The 17,788-nt window shown below is 30.2% G+C and overlaps 1 protein-coding gene and 1 long non-coding RNA gene across 2 annotated transcripts; one reads left to right on the top strand and one right to left on the bottom strand.

The window, feature by feature from the left end:
- Positions 1-1,449: 1,449 nt before the first annotated feature.
- On the bottom strand, positions 1,450-3,660 carry LOC107894163 (AP2/ERF and B3 domain-containing transcription repressor RAV2). Its single transcript, XM_016819382.2, has one exon. The coding sequence runs from the start codon at positions 2,896-2,898 to the stop codon at positions 1,681-1,683; it is 1,218 nt and encodes a 405-aa protein (XP_016674871.1). The 5' UTR covers positions 2,899-3,660; the 3' UTR covers positions 1,450-1,680.
- Positions 3,661-14,797: 11,137 nt separating this feature from the next.
- LOC121212385 (uncharacterized) lies at positions 14,798-15,530 on the top strand. Its single transcript, XR_005907464.1, has 2 exons — positions 14,798-14,909; positions 15,236-15,530. It is a non-coding gene; the product is annotated as an uncharacterized lncRNA (long non-coding RNA).
- Positions 15,531-17,788: the final 2,258 nt, after the last annotated feature.

Here is a 17,788-nt window from a genome sequence, read left to right as displayed (position 1 = left end):
TTTTATTTTATCTCCACTCTCCCATTACAAATTTCCTAGCTTTGCTCTTATGTGGACATCTGCTCTTCAAGCCTCAAAATTCCCCTCAAACCACTTTTCTTCAAGCTGATTTCAACATCCAACAAACTAGTTGAATTTTGAATATGAGATTAGCAAACAAATCAAGGTGAATATACTTGAGCAAATGGAAATCTTAATCTTTTTTTTTTCATTTCTTTTACAAATCCACCCACCATTGACAGGAAAAAAATATTGCTACGCACGCACTATTAACCATAGGCGTTGCTAGGGGCAGGAATTGTATGAAACTGTAATTTCACGTCATCCTTATCCCTTTCCAATAGGAGAATGATAAATCAAAATTTTTCTCTTGGAAAAATTCAAGTTCAACTAAAAATATTAAAAATCAGAGGAAAAATCTGATTTGTTATTCTCCTATTGAGAAGGATAAGGATAACGTAAAGTTACGGTTTCATATAACCCTTTCTCCTAGTACCTTAGCACTGAATGACCCTTCAGTAACTAAAATATTAAATTTAAGCATTTTAAATTTTTAGTTAAAAGAAAATTTTAAAATTTTGTCCCTCTAAACAATAGATAATTTAATTTAACTATTTTTTACCCAATATATTTATCTTTACACCTCTAAAATTTTATAATTTTATTTCACCTCTTTAAACAAAATCCCTAACTTCACCCGAACTATGAATCTGAGGTGAACCCTATTCACCAATACACCAAATACTAAGTTACTCTATTTTGAACCATACAAGAATTCGATTCAGCCCCATTATTCTTCTGTAGGTATGATTGGTGGGTACATGAGTGACCAGTCCATAATATTGCAGGCCTTTTTATCTGTTTTTGTGTTGCCGACCTAGCCCATTAAAAAAATCCCAGTTAGCTAGCTAATTATGTGCAAGATGTTGAAATACGTACAATTGAACTTAAATTGTTTTTTTTTTTGGGAAGGGGGGGTGCTAATGAATTTCAAAGAAAGAGATCTAGGAAATCCAACAATCATGTTCTCCAAGTATGCGTACGGACCAAATCATGAACACAATCTCTTTGTTTCATACCAATATTAATAGTGTAAATCTTCCCAATATTCTTAATTTGAGTGCATGCATTATGCATGCTTTTGTTATATACATGTTTGCACGTACAACTCATCAGATTAATAATTATCAAGGGGATATAAATAATGCCATGGTCATGTGGATATCTAAGTGATTAATTAGTATGATATTATGAAATGGATCTGAAAATACATGCATAAACCCCATGGAGTTTTTTCTGTAGAAAAGCAAGGTCAAAAGCTTTTGTATTGTTTGCCATAAATGAACCATTTTCAGTATTGGAATGAATCGGAAACAAGATTTAGGAAGCGAATCCTTTTTCTTTCAACACTCCTAATATTATGGATTGATAGAAGAGAAAAAGTAGTGATAAAAGAAGCAAATGAGGTGAGTTTTAAGATCATATATCCGAAGTAAAAGAGTTTCAAAGCAAGACAAAACTGGTTTAAAGTATTACACCTAATTTCTGCTTTCTGTCTTGAAATATACAATTCAACTTTTACAAGTTGCAAGTTGCAACAACACCCACTATTCTTTCCTTTCCTAACCCTCTTTAGCATTAACAAAATAAAACAAAAGAAAAAAGGAAAATTAGGTAATGTTACAAAGCATCAATCACTCTTTGTTTCTTGCTGAATTCTAATTCCAACAGCTCCATTTCTCTTGTTCTTTTCCCATTACACCCACCAACACTCTCACCTCCACCGCCAGGTATATTAAATATGTTGACCCCAAATAGCCTGACAAATGGAACCGGTACGGCAGGGTTCGGCGAACCCGAAACGGATCCGGTTCTTGCCTTACAGTCAATGTAAAGCTGCTTCTCCGGACCTGTCGATCTCTGAAAGCTAACAATGTCACCGGCGTTAAGGTTCTTCTCCTTAACAAAGCGGCTCCACCCTTTGGTTAGGACATAACTTTGGCTACTGTTCCAATATGAATACCTAAACCTCCAAACTTTTCCGCTCACATCTTCGAAGTTTAACAGAACTTCTTTGGAAGAAGCAGTTCCAGTTTGCAAAGGGAAGTGTTTCTCCGCATGCTGCTTAGGGATTACGAGTCGGTTCAACTTTCCCACATCGCTTGGGGTCACAGCTTTTTCGAAAAGCTGTTCACGCGGTTTCAGCCCAAGGCCAAACGAAAAAGGACCAAATCCGACGTTGTGTTTGATCACACGTTTCCCATTCCCATCCAAGCCATAGCTCCTCCGACTCTGCTCCAGTTCGTCATTGTAGGTATGCTTACGCAACATGTCAACGATTTCAGCCTTGGAATGTGACTCCAAGAAGGCCATTTCCATGTCATCTCCCTCGGTTTTTTCAACCTGTTTGAAGTTGGTCACGGCATCACGACCCCGAAACCTTCGAGCCGCTATGTCATAGGCTTTAGCAGCCTCGTCTTCTTCATTGAAAGTTCCAAGCCAGACACGCTGGTGTTTCTCGTATATCTGAGCACCCCATCGGCCGTTGGGTTGAGGAACGACGCCTTTGTACTTGGAAGAAGGGAGCTTCCTCGATTCTGCTTCGGTATCCAAAATCACACCGCTGTTTCGACTTCCAACCTGGCAAAGCGGAGACAAAGGTGATACGTTCATGGAATCAGTAGTAGTGCTATCGTCTATGCAACTGCTTCCATCCATTTTTGTTCTCTTTTGGATTGTAAGGTCTTGTTGTTGTGCTAACTTGTAGTTTGTGTTTGTGTGTTTTTTGACTAAGAAAATAGAGGTGTGCGTTGGGATTGTTTGAAGGTTAGATTGGTGACGACTTGCATATATTATATATATATATGTGTTGAATGAGATATGGGTAGGAAGATTCATAAAGGAAGAGAAATTGCTAAGGACTAAGGAGGTGGCCTGGAAAAAGAGGAAATGGAGTGAATAGGATTAAGTACGTGAAAGTTGTGGGCTGTGAATGTGAGGTGGGACCTGAACTGAGCAAGTTGATGGGGTTCACATGAGTGTGGACCGTGTCATTAGTTTTAGTTCATCCCCCTTTGCTGACCACCACCATGGCTGATTGCCATTTCCCATTCCCCTTTCTGTGTTAAAACATTTATTATCTGTAACTAGTAATAATATATACATATAGTTGATAATAAATCATATCTGATACTGTTGTTCCTTGATTGGATTCCCTTCAAGCATCTGGTTTGTCTTTTTGGCTATAGGTTCTTCACCATAGTTATCATCTCCTCTTCCCCTTCATAGTTTCTTCATACATGATTTATTATTATTATTAATTCCAACCAAACATTATTGACATTTTCAGCTCCAATCATACAAGTGGGGTTTCCCCTTGTTTCTTCTACGTCCCCTTTTCCCTCCTTGTTCATGCACTACGAATAAAATACGCTAATGCAAAATCAAAATACAACCATATGCACCACCCATATCATATGTACCTCAATTTGCTTAAATCTAAATGTAATGTTTGTCTTTGTACGGATTAGTTCTCGTTGCTTAGGATGAGCAGAAACAGGAGAGGACAGGACCCCCGCAAGCACTTGCAAGTTGTTTAGGGAAAACCCAGCAACGGAGCGTCTTTGGTTTTGGTTTTGGTTTTGAGGTAGGGTCCTACTTTGATGTTTTACTTGGATTTTGTCTTCATATTCCTTCTATATTTATGGAGCAATGGATAAATATTTAAAGAGAAGATAAATGACAAGGTTTGGGCGATGGAGTGAGGCAAAGTTGAACAATTCAAAATTCCAAAGATAGGAGATAATTTCACTTTAGAATAGATGACTTCGCCAAAGGAGAATAATTAGGTTGACCCATGCTGCAATGAAAATTAGTATAACTTTTTCATCTTGATTTATATTTTATATTCTGATAACTGAATTAAATGAAGCTATATCATCAAAATATATCTCAAAGTTCATATATTTTACAGATTTTGTATGTACATAACGAAATACAAGGAAATTCCAACATATACCAAGGCATTTAATTTCCATGCACAAGACACCTTAATTTCACGAGATGCCCATGCATGCATTCATTAATTTTAACATGAACTTCAATTCTCTTACCCCTGTACTATCTTGTAAATAAAATTAACTGGAGAAGGTTGAGTTATATTAGTGTAAAACTTAAATTCTATTTATATAATTAATATTTTATTAATATATATTATGATTATAAATTTTATAAAAAGAAATTTAACTATAATTTAAAAATATACTTAAAATTAATGAAGCCTTGACTTAGCAATAAGGTTATAAAATCCTAGAGCTTTAATATCTTAGTCTCCGGCTGAAGTCTCACTATATGTGTTTTTAATTTTTATATTTTAATTTAATAATAATTAAGATAAAATTTTATAACTAAAATTATACTTTGTGAATCAGTCACATATGTTTCTTAGAAAATGTAATTACATATGCTATCTAAACATAGCCATAATAAAATTATAAGATTGGAGCCCACCAATCCAATCCACGCATCCCCCTGCCACCCTCATCCTTACATCACATTATTACACAAGTTCTCGTCTCGCCTCCTTTTCTGCTTCTGTTTTTGGTTTCAATTATGAATATAAATAAATTTGCATAATTAAATTAGAGTGAAATGAGAATGAAGTTGTCTCCTTCATATTGACCAAATAATTAAATGTTATTTGGAGAATAAGGCTCCGGTAGAAACTAGAAAAAGAATATGATATAGTGGGGACTAAAAGAGAAAATATCCATATCTTAGTGTTGACACCAGATATCTTTCTTATAATTTAAACATTAAAGGACAGTTAAAGTGTAATAAGATATGAGATGAAAATAGGTTACAAATCAATAAGTCAAATAAAATTTAGGCCGGACGTCGGCTGCCAAATCCTCTTGCGGATAACCATTAAATTAATCCTTCTTACTATTTGTGTTATAATTTATTGCTTGTAATTTAGATGGAAGAGATTTTTTTTCTTATTCAGTTATTTATTTGGTTATATGACCCCTCATCTTTGTTTCGATGAAACTCAATTTTTATTTATTTTTTGGAATTTTTAATTAATTTTATTTTTATATATTTTAGCTTAAATTGGTAATTAATTACTACCATGATGAACAAATATTTGGTGAAACGGTAACTATAAATTTTGAAAAAATTAATTTTATAGAACATTCAATTAGGATGTAAATATAGAGGTGAAGCAAGTCAAGTGTTGCCAAATAATATTAAAGATTCCAAATTTGGGAGGTAGGGACAGTAGGTAATGGAGAGTTGATCCTCTTTTATCATTATACTCCAATAAACCCTTCAACACTTAAGGGGTTTGTCTTAGAAGGGTGAAGGCAGAAACATTTTTATCCTCTCTTGTTGGGATTAAATGTACTTAAATTTTGATATTCTAGTGTAGCCTAAAAAAAGAAAAAGTCTTTCTCTTCCAAATTGGAAATTCATCCCATCTTCTTCATTTGCACAAGCCAACAGGGAAAAATAAAATAGTCCAATCTGTCCTCATTAAACAATATTTGTACGGATTTCTGATTATAGATATAATAATATGGAGAGAAGGCAAAATTAATGGTCAAAACTCCATGTATTATTTTTTGGTTTCAAAACTTCAAATTTGTATATGGTTTGCAGTTGTCAAGCTGAAATCTGTCCCCAAAAACCAACAACAAAAAACATGCATACATAAGGAAAGAAATTTGTACTTAAAAACTGTCATGTTTTTAAAAATAGAATATCACAGTTTGCATTAACACTACTATTTTAATTACTTGGGATTAATTAAAGGTTGATGTCAATGCAGTTTTAATGATCTCTCTATTTTTCCCACCTTCAAACTTATTCAATTAATGAAGGTAGGCCTCACTTTTCCTTCTTCAATTCCACACCCAATTTTGTTTGTATTTATGATACAGTGGATAATTTTTTTTTAATCTTCAATTATTGTATTTTTTTAATGATTTAAAATAAATAAAACTAAAATATATTTCAATTTCAAAAATCCTCATTTCAGGGGATAAAATTTCTATTCACTTTATAAGTTTTATTTGAATTCCTCATTTTTTTTTCAATTTTATGCAATTTTTATGGAAGAAAATAATTTTTTTTTCAAAAATAAGAAAAGATAATAAACCTAAAATGCATTAAAAACTCATTCGAATGACAAAGAGTAAAGAATAAAGAAAATGGGAGAGCAAAAGAGAGAGCTTATTTTATTGATCAATTGGAATGTTTACAATTCTTCTCCAAAGTCTCTATTTATAGGCATAAGAAATATAAATGAAGTAGAGATCTACTTCTAATCACTATTACAATTTAAAGTACATCAAAATTTATCTTGATCTTAATGAATATCCACTTAATAAGATATTCATAACACTTCCCATTGGATGTCTATGGTAGATAATGTGTCTCGCTAAAACCTTACTAAGATAAAAATTCTATGGGAAAAAATTCCTAGTGAAGGAAAAAGAGTACACATATCTATAATACACATAATATGATGCCTCGTTAAAAACCTTATCAGGAAAACCTAATGGGACAAAACCTCAATTAACGGAAAAAAATTACAGCGCGTATTTACTCCCCCTCACGAAAACATCACATACTTTCCCATATTCTAGTATTCAATATTGAATACTAGTTTTTCAAATGACCATTTGAAAGTATTTGCTAAGCATTTATATCATCATTCTTTTGAAGTTGTGAGTGAAAATTTTGGAGAAATATATTTTGATCTCTTCAGAAGTATCAATAATAATCATAGCAAAATTTAATCATGAGTTTCCTATAAAAACACAAATATGTATTTTGGATTATTTTATAATCTTCTTTCAACTACTATTCACTGAATCAAACTTACCACATATGTTTAAATTATTTCAATTCATATAAATGAACAATTTTCCGAGAATTTCAATATGCTTCTAGCATTCTAAATCCTTCAAGGATTTTAATATAAACTTTACTATATAGTGATTCATAAAAGGTTGTAATAACAACCATTAGATGCAAGTTAAATCTATTATGAACTATCAGCTTAATAATATATCTAAAGGTTATTGCATTCACCATAAAATAATATTATATCTTTTCATAATCAATGTCAGGGCTTAGAAAAAAACTTCATATTTTTATTCCGCTTTTGCAAAACAATTTCATTTGTACCCTCACTAGCTTTATACCTTTAGGTATTTGGACTATTGGTCCAAAAACTCCACGAATTTGATTTACGTCTTTCTATTTTGACCAGTTTATTCCATATCTATATTTATCAATAGATTTATTCAACATCCTCCTTTTATTTCATTATTTCAACAATAATATTGCATGCAAAATCATTGTCGACCACTTTTATTATCAGCTCAACATTTTCTTGAATTGACATAACTTATCGAGATCTCTTATTTTCACTATTTTAATTATCAGTTTCAGGTACCTGAATCTCTTCTAGAATTTTACTTATTAGTTATGTCTTGGGTCTCTTCTAGAGCACCCACCTTCACTATATAACCATCTAGATTTATTATTTTCTTTTATGAGAATTATTATTTTTGGAATCTATAATGAGTTATCCTTGTTGAACTTTTGGTTCAAATTACTCTCCCCCTAACTTATTACAAGATATTATTTCTCTCCCCTAATGTCGAGAAAACTACCAAATCAAAATAGTAATTACAGATTATGTTATAATTGAATCTCCAATACATTTAAAACATATAATAATACAAGGAAACTCGTAGTTAATATATATTCCCAACTTTCTTTGAGTATTCACTCATCTTTTTGTGGTAGAGCAATTGGAACATATACGCACATACAAAAATTCAAAGATGAGAAATTTTTAGCTCTTGACCAAAAATCAATTGTAATGGGGAGTATTTATAACTTACTGACTTGATGCGTACAACACGTAAATCAACATAATCTCATGTTGAAATAGGAAGTTTAGTTCTCATAAGTAATAGTTTAAATATTAATCAGATGCGTTCAATCAATAATTTCTCTATACGCATAAATAACAAACTTTTACAAAAGTTTTTCAAACTCAATCAATAAAAGACTGAGATATAAACTCATCAATATTAGCAAGATGAATTGTCTTAATTTCATGATTTGAAATTAATTATTTAAACAATGAATCACGCAAATGACAGGATGCAAGTTGATAACACATATGTAATTATTTTATAGATGTATCTACTAAAATTATATAATATTAAAATCATCCACATGGTGGATGAATGGGCCCATATTCATTTCAGAAATGCAAGACATTAAATCTTAACTTTATCTAGTGAGTTTCTAAGAATCAATTTTCATTTAGAACAAGTAACAAATGAGAATTATTTAAATTAAAGAATCTTTTGGTTCTTTAATGAATGCCTATATGAATTCTCAATTAATTTTTGCATCATATATGATCCAGGATAGTCTAACTGGTCAAGCCAAGTAGTAAATGCATTTGTATCAGTAAACTTCTGGTTTACTTTAACATGTGTTTCAATTGTACTAAGTTGTAACAAATTGATAATTTTACTATCATTCCTTTTATTTTGTATGCACACATAAGTACTACTGTGACATTTACTACTGGAAATGTCTAAATCAAAGTGAAGTTTATAATGCCACTAAGTCAATAAATATAATTTCCAAATAATTATATGCAATATTCGCTATATCTGCTTCAAGGAATATGCCAAAATATTCAAATGTAGGGCATTTGGTCTAGTGGTATGATTCTCGCTTCAAATGCGAGAAGTCTCGAGTTCAATTCAAAATACCTTTAAAACCCTTTTAACAAGAGTTTTGCATAATCAGTTAACTCCCAAGAATGATTGCCTAGGTCATGTATAGAAACAAGCCTATACTAAATATATAAATAAACATCACATCTCAAACATAAAAAATATAACATAATGAAAAACTAGTAATTTTTTTCATAACCATCATCATAAACATGTAAGAAATTTAATTCAAGATCCAACCATTTAAGCTCATAGAACTTTTCATTTACAATTGTTCATGTCATTTCTCTAAATAATTAACAAATAGAATAATATAAAACGTATGAACTACTACCTTTAACAACTCTTTGAACTAAATCAAATCTGAATAACCATAAAATTCATTGACTTGTTAACATAAATTTGCACACTAGATATATTTTAATCAAATATATTATTTAAATATAAAACCTACTATACTGACAAAAATAAATAAGTTAATATTCATTTTCATGAACAAATGATATGCTTAAAACAATATGTAACACATGTAATCAAAACTTAAAAAAGAAAACAATCTCAAAATATTTAAATCATATATCAAGTTGATTTAATATTTAAAGATGTACCTTTTTTTTGTTCTACGTTAAGTCTTGACAATAAAAAGTAAACAAATTAAACTTCAGTAGTAGGCTTTGAATCCAATTAAAATCTATTAATAGCAAACTTTGAAAGTGGATCTTATTTTCCAAGTGTACAATAATTACATAACCAATGATTCTTCATAAATAAATTGCCTCTTTTCTTAAAAAGTTGTTGGAAATTCTTGTTCTTTTCTTGCTTTCTTCATTTTTCCATTTCTAGAGGTGAGAAAATTTATTATGACCATTCCCATTGAGTTTTTAAACAAAAAGTGTCATCCCTCAATTTAAGTTTAGACTTTGGAAATTTTTTACAAGGAAATTGATATGGTTTAGTGATTAAGTGTCCTGAGTATATATGTGAGGTTCTGGGTACGAAATCCTGTTTCTAGAAAAAAAATTTATTTTCCTTAAACCTTTACCGTTGAATGTTGGTTTATAAGTTAAACTCACTCAACTGATGTCAAGAATAATGTATACTCTTTGGTCTTGTGTTCGAATTTTGATGAAAGCGCTAGAGAATGTTTTATTTTTGCATTTTGTTGTGTGATAGTTAGTTTTGATTGGTTATTTAAAACCTTCCACAAAACCTCCGGTGAGGTTTTTATTTTTGTCCTTTCTTTTTCCTACCATTTTTTTTATCATTCCTTTTCCATTATTTAGTTTCTTCGTTTTGGTTTCTTCCTTTCAAAGTGACCTTCCTTTTTGTTACATTGCGCTGATCCTGTGTGGGATCTGACTTCTCCTTCTAGTTTAATTTGTTGGCCAATAAGTTCAATTTAAAGTTTTGGTGTCAAAAGTTCTTCGACGTAACTTTAATTTTAGAATGTTAGTTTTAGCGATTTGACTACGAGTTAACCGTTTGTTGGGCAATTGCTTATCGTTTACGGATAAGAACTTATCCTTGTTGTTTCTGCTTCAAACCCGTATCAAGTGGGTATCAAAAACCCCTTTTTATTCGAATTTTAGTTGTTGAAAAATGGGACTGTCAATGCCACACGGCTGTGTGGCAAGCTGTGTGGGCCACACAATCATGTGGCAGGCTGTGTAACTTACTGTTCACAAAAATTGAAGGCACACGAGTGTGTGCCTAGACTATGTGTGTGGTTATGAATTGTGTAAGGTTCACACGGGCCAGTGACATGGGTGTGTGTCCAAGCTGTGTAACTCACTGTTTGTAAATTATGACCACACAGGCATATGACACGAACGTGTGTCAAGCCATGTGGGACATACAGACAAGTACACGGGTGTGTGCTAGACAGTGTGGAGTCACACAGGCGAGTTCTCCCGGCCGTGTGAAACTACACAAGCATGTGAAACAATATTTAAAATTTTTCATTCGGGCTACAAACGTCATTCGAAACTAACGCAGGCCTACTGTAGGGTCCGTACGATCTCAATTAGACTATATAACTTGATATATGATGATCTAACAATAAAAAACTTGAGAACGGTACGTATGTCTACTATGTTGATCCTAAGTACATAGGAACTGTCAGAACGTAGTGTGCTATTGTATAATGTATGCAAATTATCCAGGTACAGTCTGTATTCTATTAAGCTTGCTAGTACGCTTCTGCGTTACTCTGTTGATGAAGAATATATGATATATGAATATGTTAGATTACTTGTTACTGATTCTAACTCATAATCGTACACGTGACTTCATGGCAAATCTGATATGATATGTTGAGGTTTGATAAATATTATGTCTTACAAAACATGAACTCTCATGTCTACCGATTCTTTTATTGAATGATAGCATGACTTACATGCTCATCATTCCGATTCTGTATATGCATGCCATGACATATTGCATAAGATTTGGGTTAATATGAAAGGAAGGAAGTTTTTGGCAGTTTAATGATCTGCATTATCTGGTGGTTTATCTAGAATTCTGTTCTGACAGCTCGACTATAATATAGTGGTTTGACCAAGTATATCTGGTCTGGCAGTTTCAACTGCAAATATTTTGGTGGCACTGTCCATAGTTATCTGTTTGTGTAATGTGGCTGTACGAGTTCTAAGGGAACTCTATTTTGGTGTGTAGCGCAGTTGGATAGGATATTTTCTAATAAATCTGCATTCTGATATGTTTGAAATATACTGCATCTACATAAACATACATGCTCTGTTCTGTTCTGTTCTGTTCCATTTTGCTCTGCTCCGTTCTATTCAGTTCAGTTCAGTTTTGCTCTGCTCTATTCCATTCTGTTATGTTCTGATCTATTCAGTTTTGTTCTGTTTGATTTGTTTCGTTTGGCTCTATTCTGTTGCACTAACTTTGTTGAAATCTCTGTGATACTCTAGATCTATCCGTACTGGTTGTACAATTGTTTTTAAGTTTTTTGCGTTACTACGATTTATATTTTACGCTTTTTTTTTTGTATTTGAGGTTGGTTATATGCGGTGCTTGGTAACTCACCCTTTGTCTTACCTTTATCTGTTTAGGATCGGACAACATGCGGAAACTCAAATTGTTTTGCACTGAAATAACTACGATTTAATCTTTTGGGTTTGTAATATATTGTGGACTTGCCTTATTTTTTTATAATCTCATCAGTATCTGCCAAGTTCTAAAACGAAATTACAAAATCATCTAAGTCGCCTAAAATAAATTTCTGGTTTTCAAAGTTAAAACTTTGAAAAGAAATAAGTTTTTAATACGTTAGTGTAACACTTCCAGATTCGACTTAAACTTCTAAGCCGAGTTTGGGGTATTACACAATTCTCTTTGGATTCATATGAAATATAATCTTTTCTTCACTCACAATCCTAATATGATATCCATTATAATCAATATATTTTTGAAACTAATGCATTAACTATCACAAATTTTGTACTTTTTAGATATTGATATCTTAGCTCTTCTGAAGCTTTCAACTATTTTATACTATCAAATATTAAAATAATATTTGTTTGTTTTAGTACCAAATAAGATAAATATTTTCTATTTGTAATGATAAAATTCATTACTACATTCTCATATCCTTCCTTAAAGAATATTAACAAAAACAAAATAATTGGGCATATATCACGTGTGGCCAATAATCTTTTATATCTTTACCCTTTAAAGAGTTATCTTGAGAACTATCATTATTCTCTTATTTATTACTATGTTCCCACATTTAGTGTTCCATTATTATATATTTTTGTCGAAACTATTTTTTGAAAAGAAAGGCATTGACTTTGGTTTTGAAAACGAAAACGAAAATTGGGAGTCGCCACCAATTTTTTTTGTTTAGGTGTGATCGGATCACCTAGAAATTTGGTCATTTTAATAAAACATTTTGATTTACTAAAACAACGATTTTGGTCTATGAAATTTGAGAAAACAGGTTAGGGAGTCGGTTATGTATGAGGAAGGATTAGCACCCTCGTAACGCCCAAAATTGGTACCTAATTGGTTAATTGATGTCTTAATGTCAAAATTTAAAAACTCGAAAAGAATTTAGAATACAATTCATTTTTTATGTTGATCTATACGAAGAATTTGCTTGAGTAAATCGAAATGAATTCTAAAGACCTTCTTGTCCCGAAGTAATAAAATGCCCTATCCAGTACGTTAGGACACAACATTTCAGACCCTCGAGAATAAGTTGGTCTTTTGATTTTCAAAAACTCACGTGTTTTAATTTTAAAAGGTTATTCGGTCATTTGGATCAAACGAGAAAAATCGAAACCCAGTACGTTAAGCACGATCTCTCGAATTTCTAAATACAGAACATTGCCTTACTTTGAAAATTTATTTGTTTCTTAAAAATTTTATCAAACGTAAGTTAAAACGACATGGGCTTATTCAAAATGTGATTCAAAGATAATTGATTATATTTAAACATAGCGTGGGAGAAATAATAATGCAATAATATGAAACAACTATACGCATCGAGTATATGATAAACAAATGAATGTTATGAGAATACTATTCTGCTATAATGGTCATAGTAATATTAACAAACAAATTACAATAATAATACATGTGAATATGAATAAGTAAAGATGAAATAAATAAATAATAGTGAGGACAGTAATAATAAAGTAATGAATAAATAAATACAAGGGAAAAGGTTTAAAAATATTGGAAGTAAAGAACCAAATTAAAATATATAATATTTAAAGCACAATTTGTAATAAAACATATATAATAATATGACAATAATAATAACAATAATAAAAAATAAATAATGAGAATAAAAATAATAGTAAAGAAAATACAGATAAAATTAATAATGATACTAACGAATATAAGTAATAGTAGTAAAAAAATAAAAAATAATAATAGTAAAAAATAATAGTAACAATAATGATAATAAATATTAGCAGTAAAAAATAATAATAAGAATAATAATAATAATAGTAATAATAAGAATATTAATATTAGTATTAATAATAATGATAATAGTAATAGAAAATAATAATAACAATATAGTAATAATAATAAAAGCAAAAATAATAGTAATAATAATGGTAAGAATAAATAGTAATAATAACAATAATACAAATAATAAATAATCTAAAGTTTGAAATTATTTAGAAAGATATAAATAAAATAAATGATGAAATGATAAAAATAAGAGTAATGATGTATAAATAAAATAAGTGTGCTAAAAATATATATTAAATTAGTTAATATAAAAATAATAACGTATAAGTAAATGCAAAAAAAAAGAAAATATAATAATAATAATAATAATAATAGTAATAATAATAATAAGGTAATAATAATATATTAGATAGTAAATAATAATAATAATAATAATAACAGTAATAAAAAATAGTAATAGTGATATTAGTAATAATAATAATAATAATATATATTAATAATGACAATAATAGAAAATAATAGAAATAAATATACTGTGTTAGTAGTAAAAGCAATGAAACAATGATAATGATAAATATAATAATAGAAAGTAATAATAAAAATAATTAATTTGAAAATAAAATAGCAAATAATGGGAAAGGATTAAATTGAATTTAAAATGAAAGTTTGGGGCGAATCTAGAAGTAAAATAAGAAAAAAAAGGACCAATTTTGAACACGCGAATAACAATGGGAACTAAAGGAGAAAATATCCATGCCCTCCTAAACGCAGCGTTTTATGCGGGACCAAAATGAAATGAAAACAAAATTACAGGGCAAAATTAAAAATAACAAAAGATTTAATTATAAAATTGTAAAAAAGCGGAAGGGCTAAATGCATAAATATTCCCTTTGTGGAAAACACGTGGATCCTGGAAACGGGTCGGGTCTGTGTGCGGGTCATGAGGCAAAACAGCGTCGTTTTGGGCATTTAAGGCCAGTCCCAAAACGACGTCGTTTTGGTGGCCTATATAATTCAGATTTTTTTTTAAAAAAGCTCATTTTCATTTGTTTTAAAAAAAATCCTCTCCTCTTTTTTTTCCTCTGCAGGGCTGAGGGTCCGGCGAGGTTTTCGACCGGTCGCCACCATGGCCCGCCGCCGCTGGCCTTCGCCGGCCACCATACGCGGTGGCCGGAATTCCAAAAAAATGTATATTTTTTATTTTTTTATATTTATATGTAACTGATTTTTTTAAAAAGAAAAATAGAGAAAATGTCGAAGTATGTATATAAATAGATTCAAAAAACAAAGAAAATAAATAGAAAAGGAAAGAAAAAAACAACAGTAACCCTTTACCCTTTTATAACTTGTTTTTCTCTCTGAATCTGTTTCGTAGATTTGCTATTTTGATGTTTGAATATCTCTTTTTTATTTCATTCAAAAGTGTTTGAAAACCTGATTTCTAAGCTTTTATATAGCCATTTGCATATATTTCTTATTATTTTTCTACTGTTGTTTGCTTGTTTCTCTTGCAGGAGCAGTTGGGGCGGTGGAGTAGGTGATGGCAGAGGGTTGGCATGGCAGTGACGGCTGTAGGCAGTGCAAGTGGGGTTAGGGTTAGGTATTTTTTGTTTGACTATGGTTTGGGTATTGTGCTGCTAGGTTTTTTTTTTTTAATTTTGGGTTTGTTTTGGTTTTTGGTTATTGGGCTGTAATGGGTTAGTTTGTTTTAGGTCCAGGCAAAATTTGGGCTGTACATTTTTATTTTCTTTATGTTTGTATTCACTTCGAGGAACAATAAATCTAGTAGGACAGGCTTTTAAACGCTTCTATTGATTTTTTATTTCATAATCACCATCGCAAAAACATGCGTGGATTTCAAATCAAAATTTATCTATTCATGTTATCATGATTAGTCTCCAATTATAATAAACATGATATGATAAATAAATCATAATAAAATATATTTGAGATTTTTTAATATCATTGTTATCACCCTGGCTATTATCACAAGCACTATTACAAGTAATAAAACAAATTTATTTTGGTAATAACATTTATAATCTAATAGTAAAAAAAACTATTTAATAAACAAAATCAAAATTTTCGTGTACGATGCTTAAAAGTTATCTGATACACATTGTATCAAATTTCAATACCACATATATGTTATAAAATCTTATGATGCTCTAATCAAATATTTATAAATTCAATTTTAAAAGATATAATCCAATAATTTCAAGCATATTTAATAAAAATAATTTAATCATAAAAAAATTTAATCATCCAAATATCATACATATTATAATTTAATAAAAGAATCTTAGTTTAAAAGAAACCTTAAAGTAATCTTTTCATAAAATAATTTTATTGAAATCAATTAACAAAGGAGAAAAACATACCACGTAAGGATTATATAAATTTCTTTGCATAATGATTACCTATAATGCGCAGATCTCAATTGAATACTGAAATAGCGGTAGCTTTAGAAGGAAATCGGCAACAACTTGAGTCGCAAATTTGAGTGACCAGCTATTGCATTGGTTGTTGCTTGAAAGAGGTAGGGCTTGGTGAAAGGGAAAATTTTTTGTGACTTAATGAGAAAAACAATTAAAAGAGAATCATGCTGATAACGTGTTATAAAATAAATAGAGAAAGAGTAAAAAACAAAGAAAATATGGGAAGCAATGGAGAATGTATTTTATTGATCAATGGGGAAGTTTATAATGCTTCTCTAAAGTCTCTATTTATAAGCATAAAAATATAAATGAAGTAGAGATCTACTTCTAATCACTATTAGAATTTAAAGTAGATCAAATTTATCTTAATTTTCATATACATCCACTTAATAAGATATTCATAACAAATCAATTTTATAATTTTATTTTTAAATTTTAAATTTTTTTTTATTTTTAAAATTTTTATAAATCTTAAGTAACTTTTACAATTGTATATATTGTTTGAAAAAATTAAATAAAAAAATTATAATTGTATCCTAAAATATAATAAAAATAAAAACTTTAAAATGAGGAAATAAAAAATAAACTTAAAATTTTCAAAATATTATAAAATATTTCCAAAAAAATATTTTAAAAATTAATAATTCTAAAAATATATGAAATATTCAAAAGGTTATATAAAATTTGAAGGAAAACAGCATAAAATTACAGAGTATTTGAAGGTTTTCTTTTCAAACTTTTATATATTTAATATATTTTTAACTTTTTAATTTGTTTTCAAATATATATATATGTCAAAACCATCTTTTTTTTTAAATTTTAATTTTAATGAAAAACGGGAAATCGACTTTTTTGAAAATAAAACGTGGAGTCGCCACTGATCTTTTTGTTTTGGTGTGATCGGGTCACCTAAGAATTTGATTATTTTAATAAAACATTTTTGGTTTACTAAAACAATGATTTTGGTCTACGAACTTTTGAGAAAACGGGTTCGGGAGTCGGTTACGCATGAGGAAGGATTAGCACCCTCACTACGTCCAAAATTGGTACCAAATCGATTAAATACTGTCCTTATGTCTAAGATTTAAAAATGTTTTTGAAATGTGGTTTCCTTTTGATAACATTTGAATAACCCGAGTTGGTCATCAAAATTCTCTTGCTTAAGAGGAATATAGCACCACATCCAGCACGATAGGACATGATCCTTTATGCCCTCGAAAACATGATAAATTTTGATTTCCAAAAATTTATATGTTGAAAACCGCAAAAGGATGCCCAATTATTTAGTCTAACGAGAAAATTGAAACCTAGCACAGTAGGGCACGACTCCTCGAATTTCTAAATATCAGACATTGCCTTATTTTAGAATTTAGAGAGTATGAGTGAAATTCTAAAGGAATCTTCGATCATTTTTGACAAATAGGAAATTGCAACCCAGCACGATAGAGCACGATTCTCCGAATTGCTAAACATCAAATATTACCTTCGTTTTGAAGAGTTTTTAGAAAACGTGAGTGAAATTCAAAAGGGACCTTCGATTATTTTGAACCAACGAGAAATTGCAACCCAGCACGATAGGGCACGATTCTGCGAATTGCCAAATATCGAACATCGCCTTCGCTTAAAGAA

This window comes from Gossypium hirsutum, chromosome A13 (genome assembly GCF_007990345.1).
Source record: "Gossypium hirsutum isolate 1008001.06 chromosome A13, Gossypium_hirsutum_v2.1, whole genome shotgun sequence".
Classification (NCBI taxonomy): Eukaryota; Viridiplantae; Streptophyta; class Magnoliopsida; order Malvales; family Malvaceae; genus Gossypium; species Gossypium hirsutum.
The sequence above is the reverse complement of the archived record's forward strand: the minus strand, read 5'-3'. Positions and strand labels throughout refer to the sequence as shown.

What these genes read in the sequence shown, in the direction of transcription:
- LOC107894163 (XM_016819382.2), bottom strand. Translation starts at nt 2,898, where the DNA reads ATGAATCTTCCTACCCATATCTCATTCAACACATATATATATATAATA.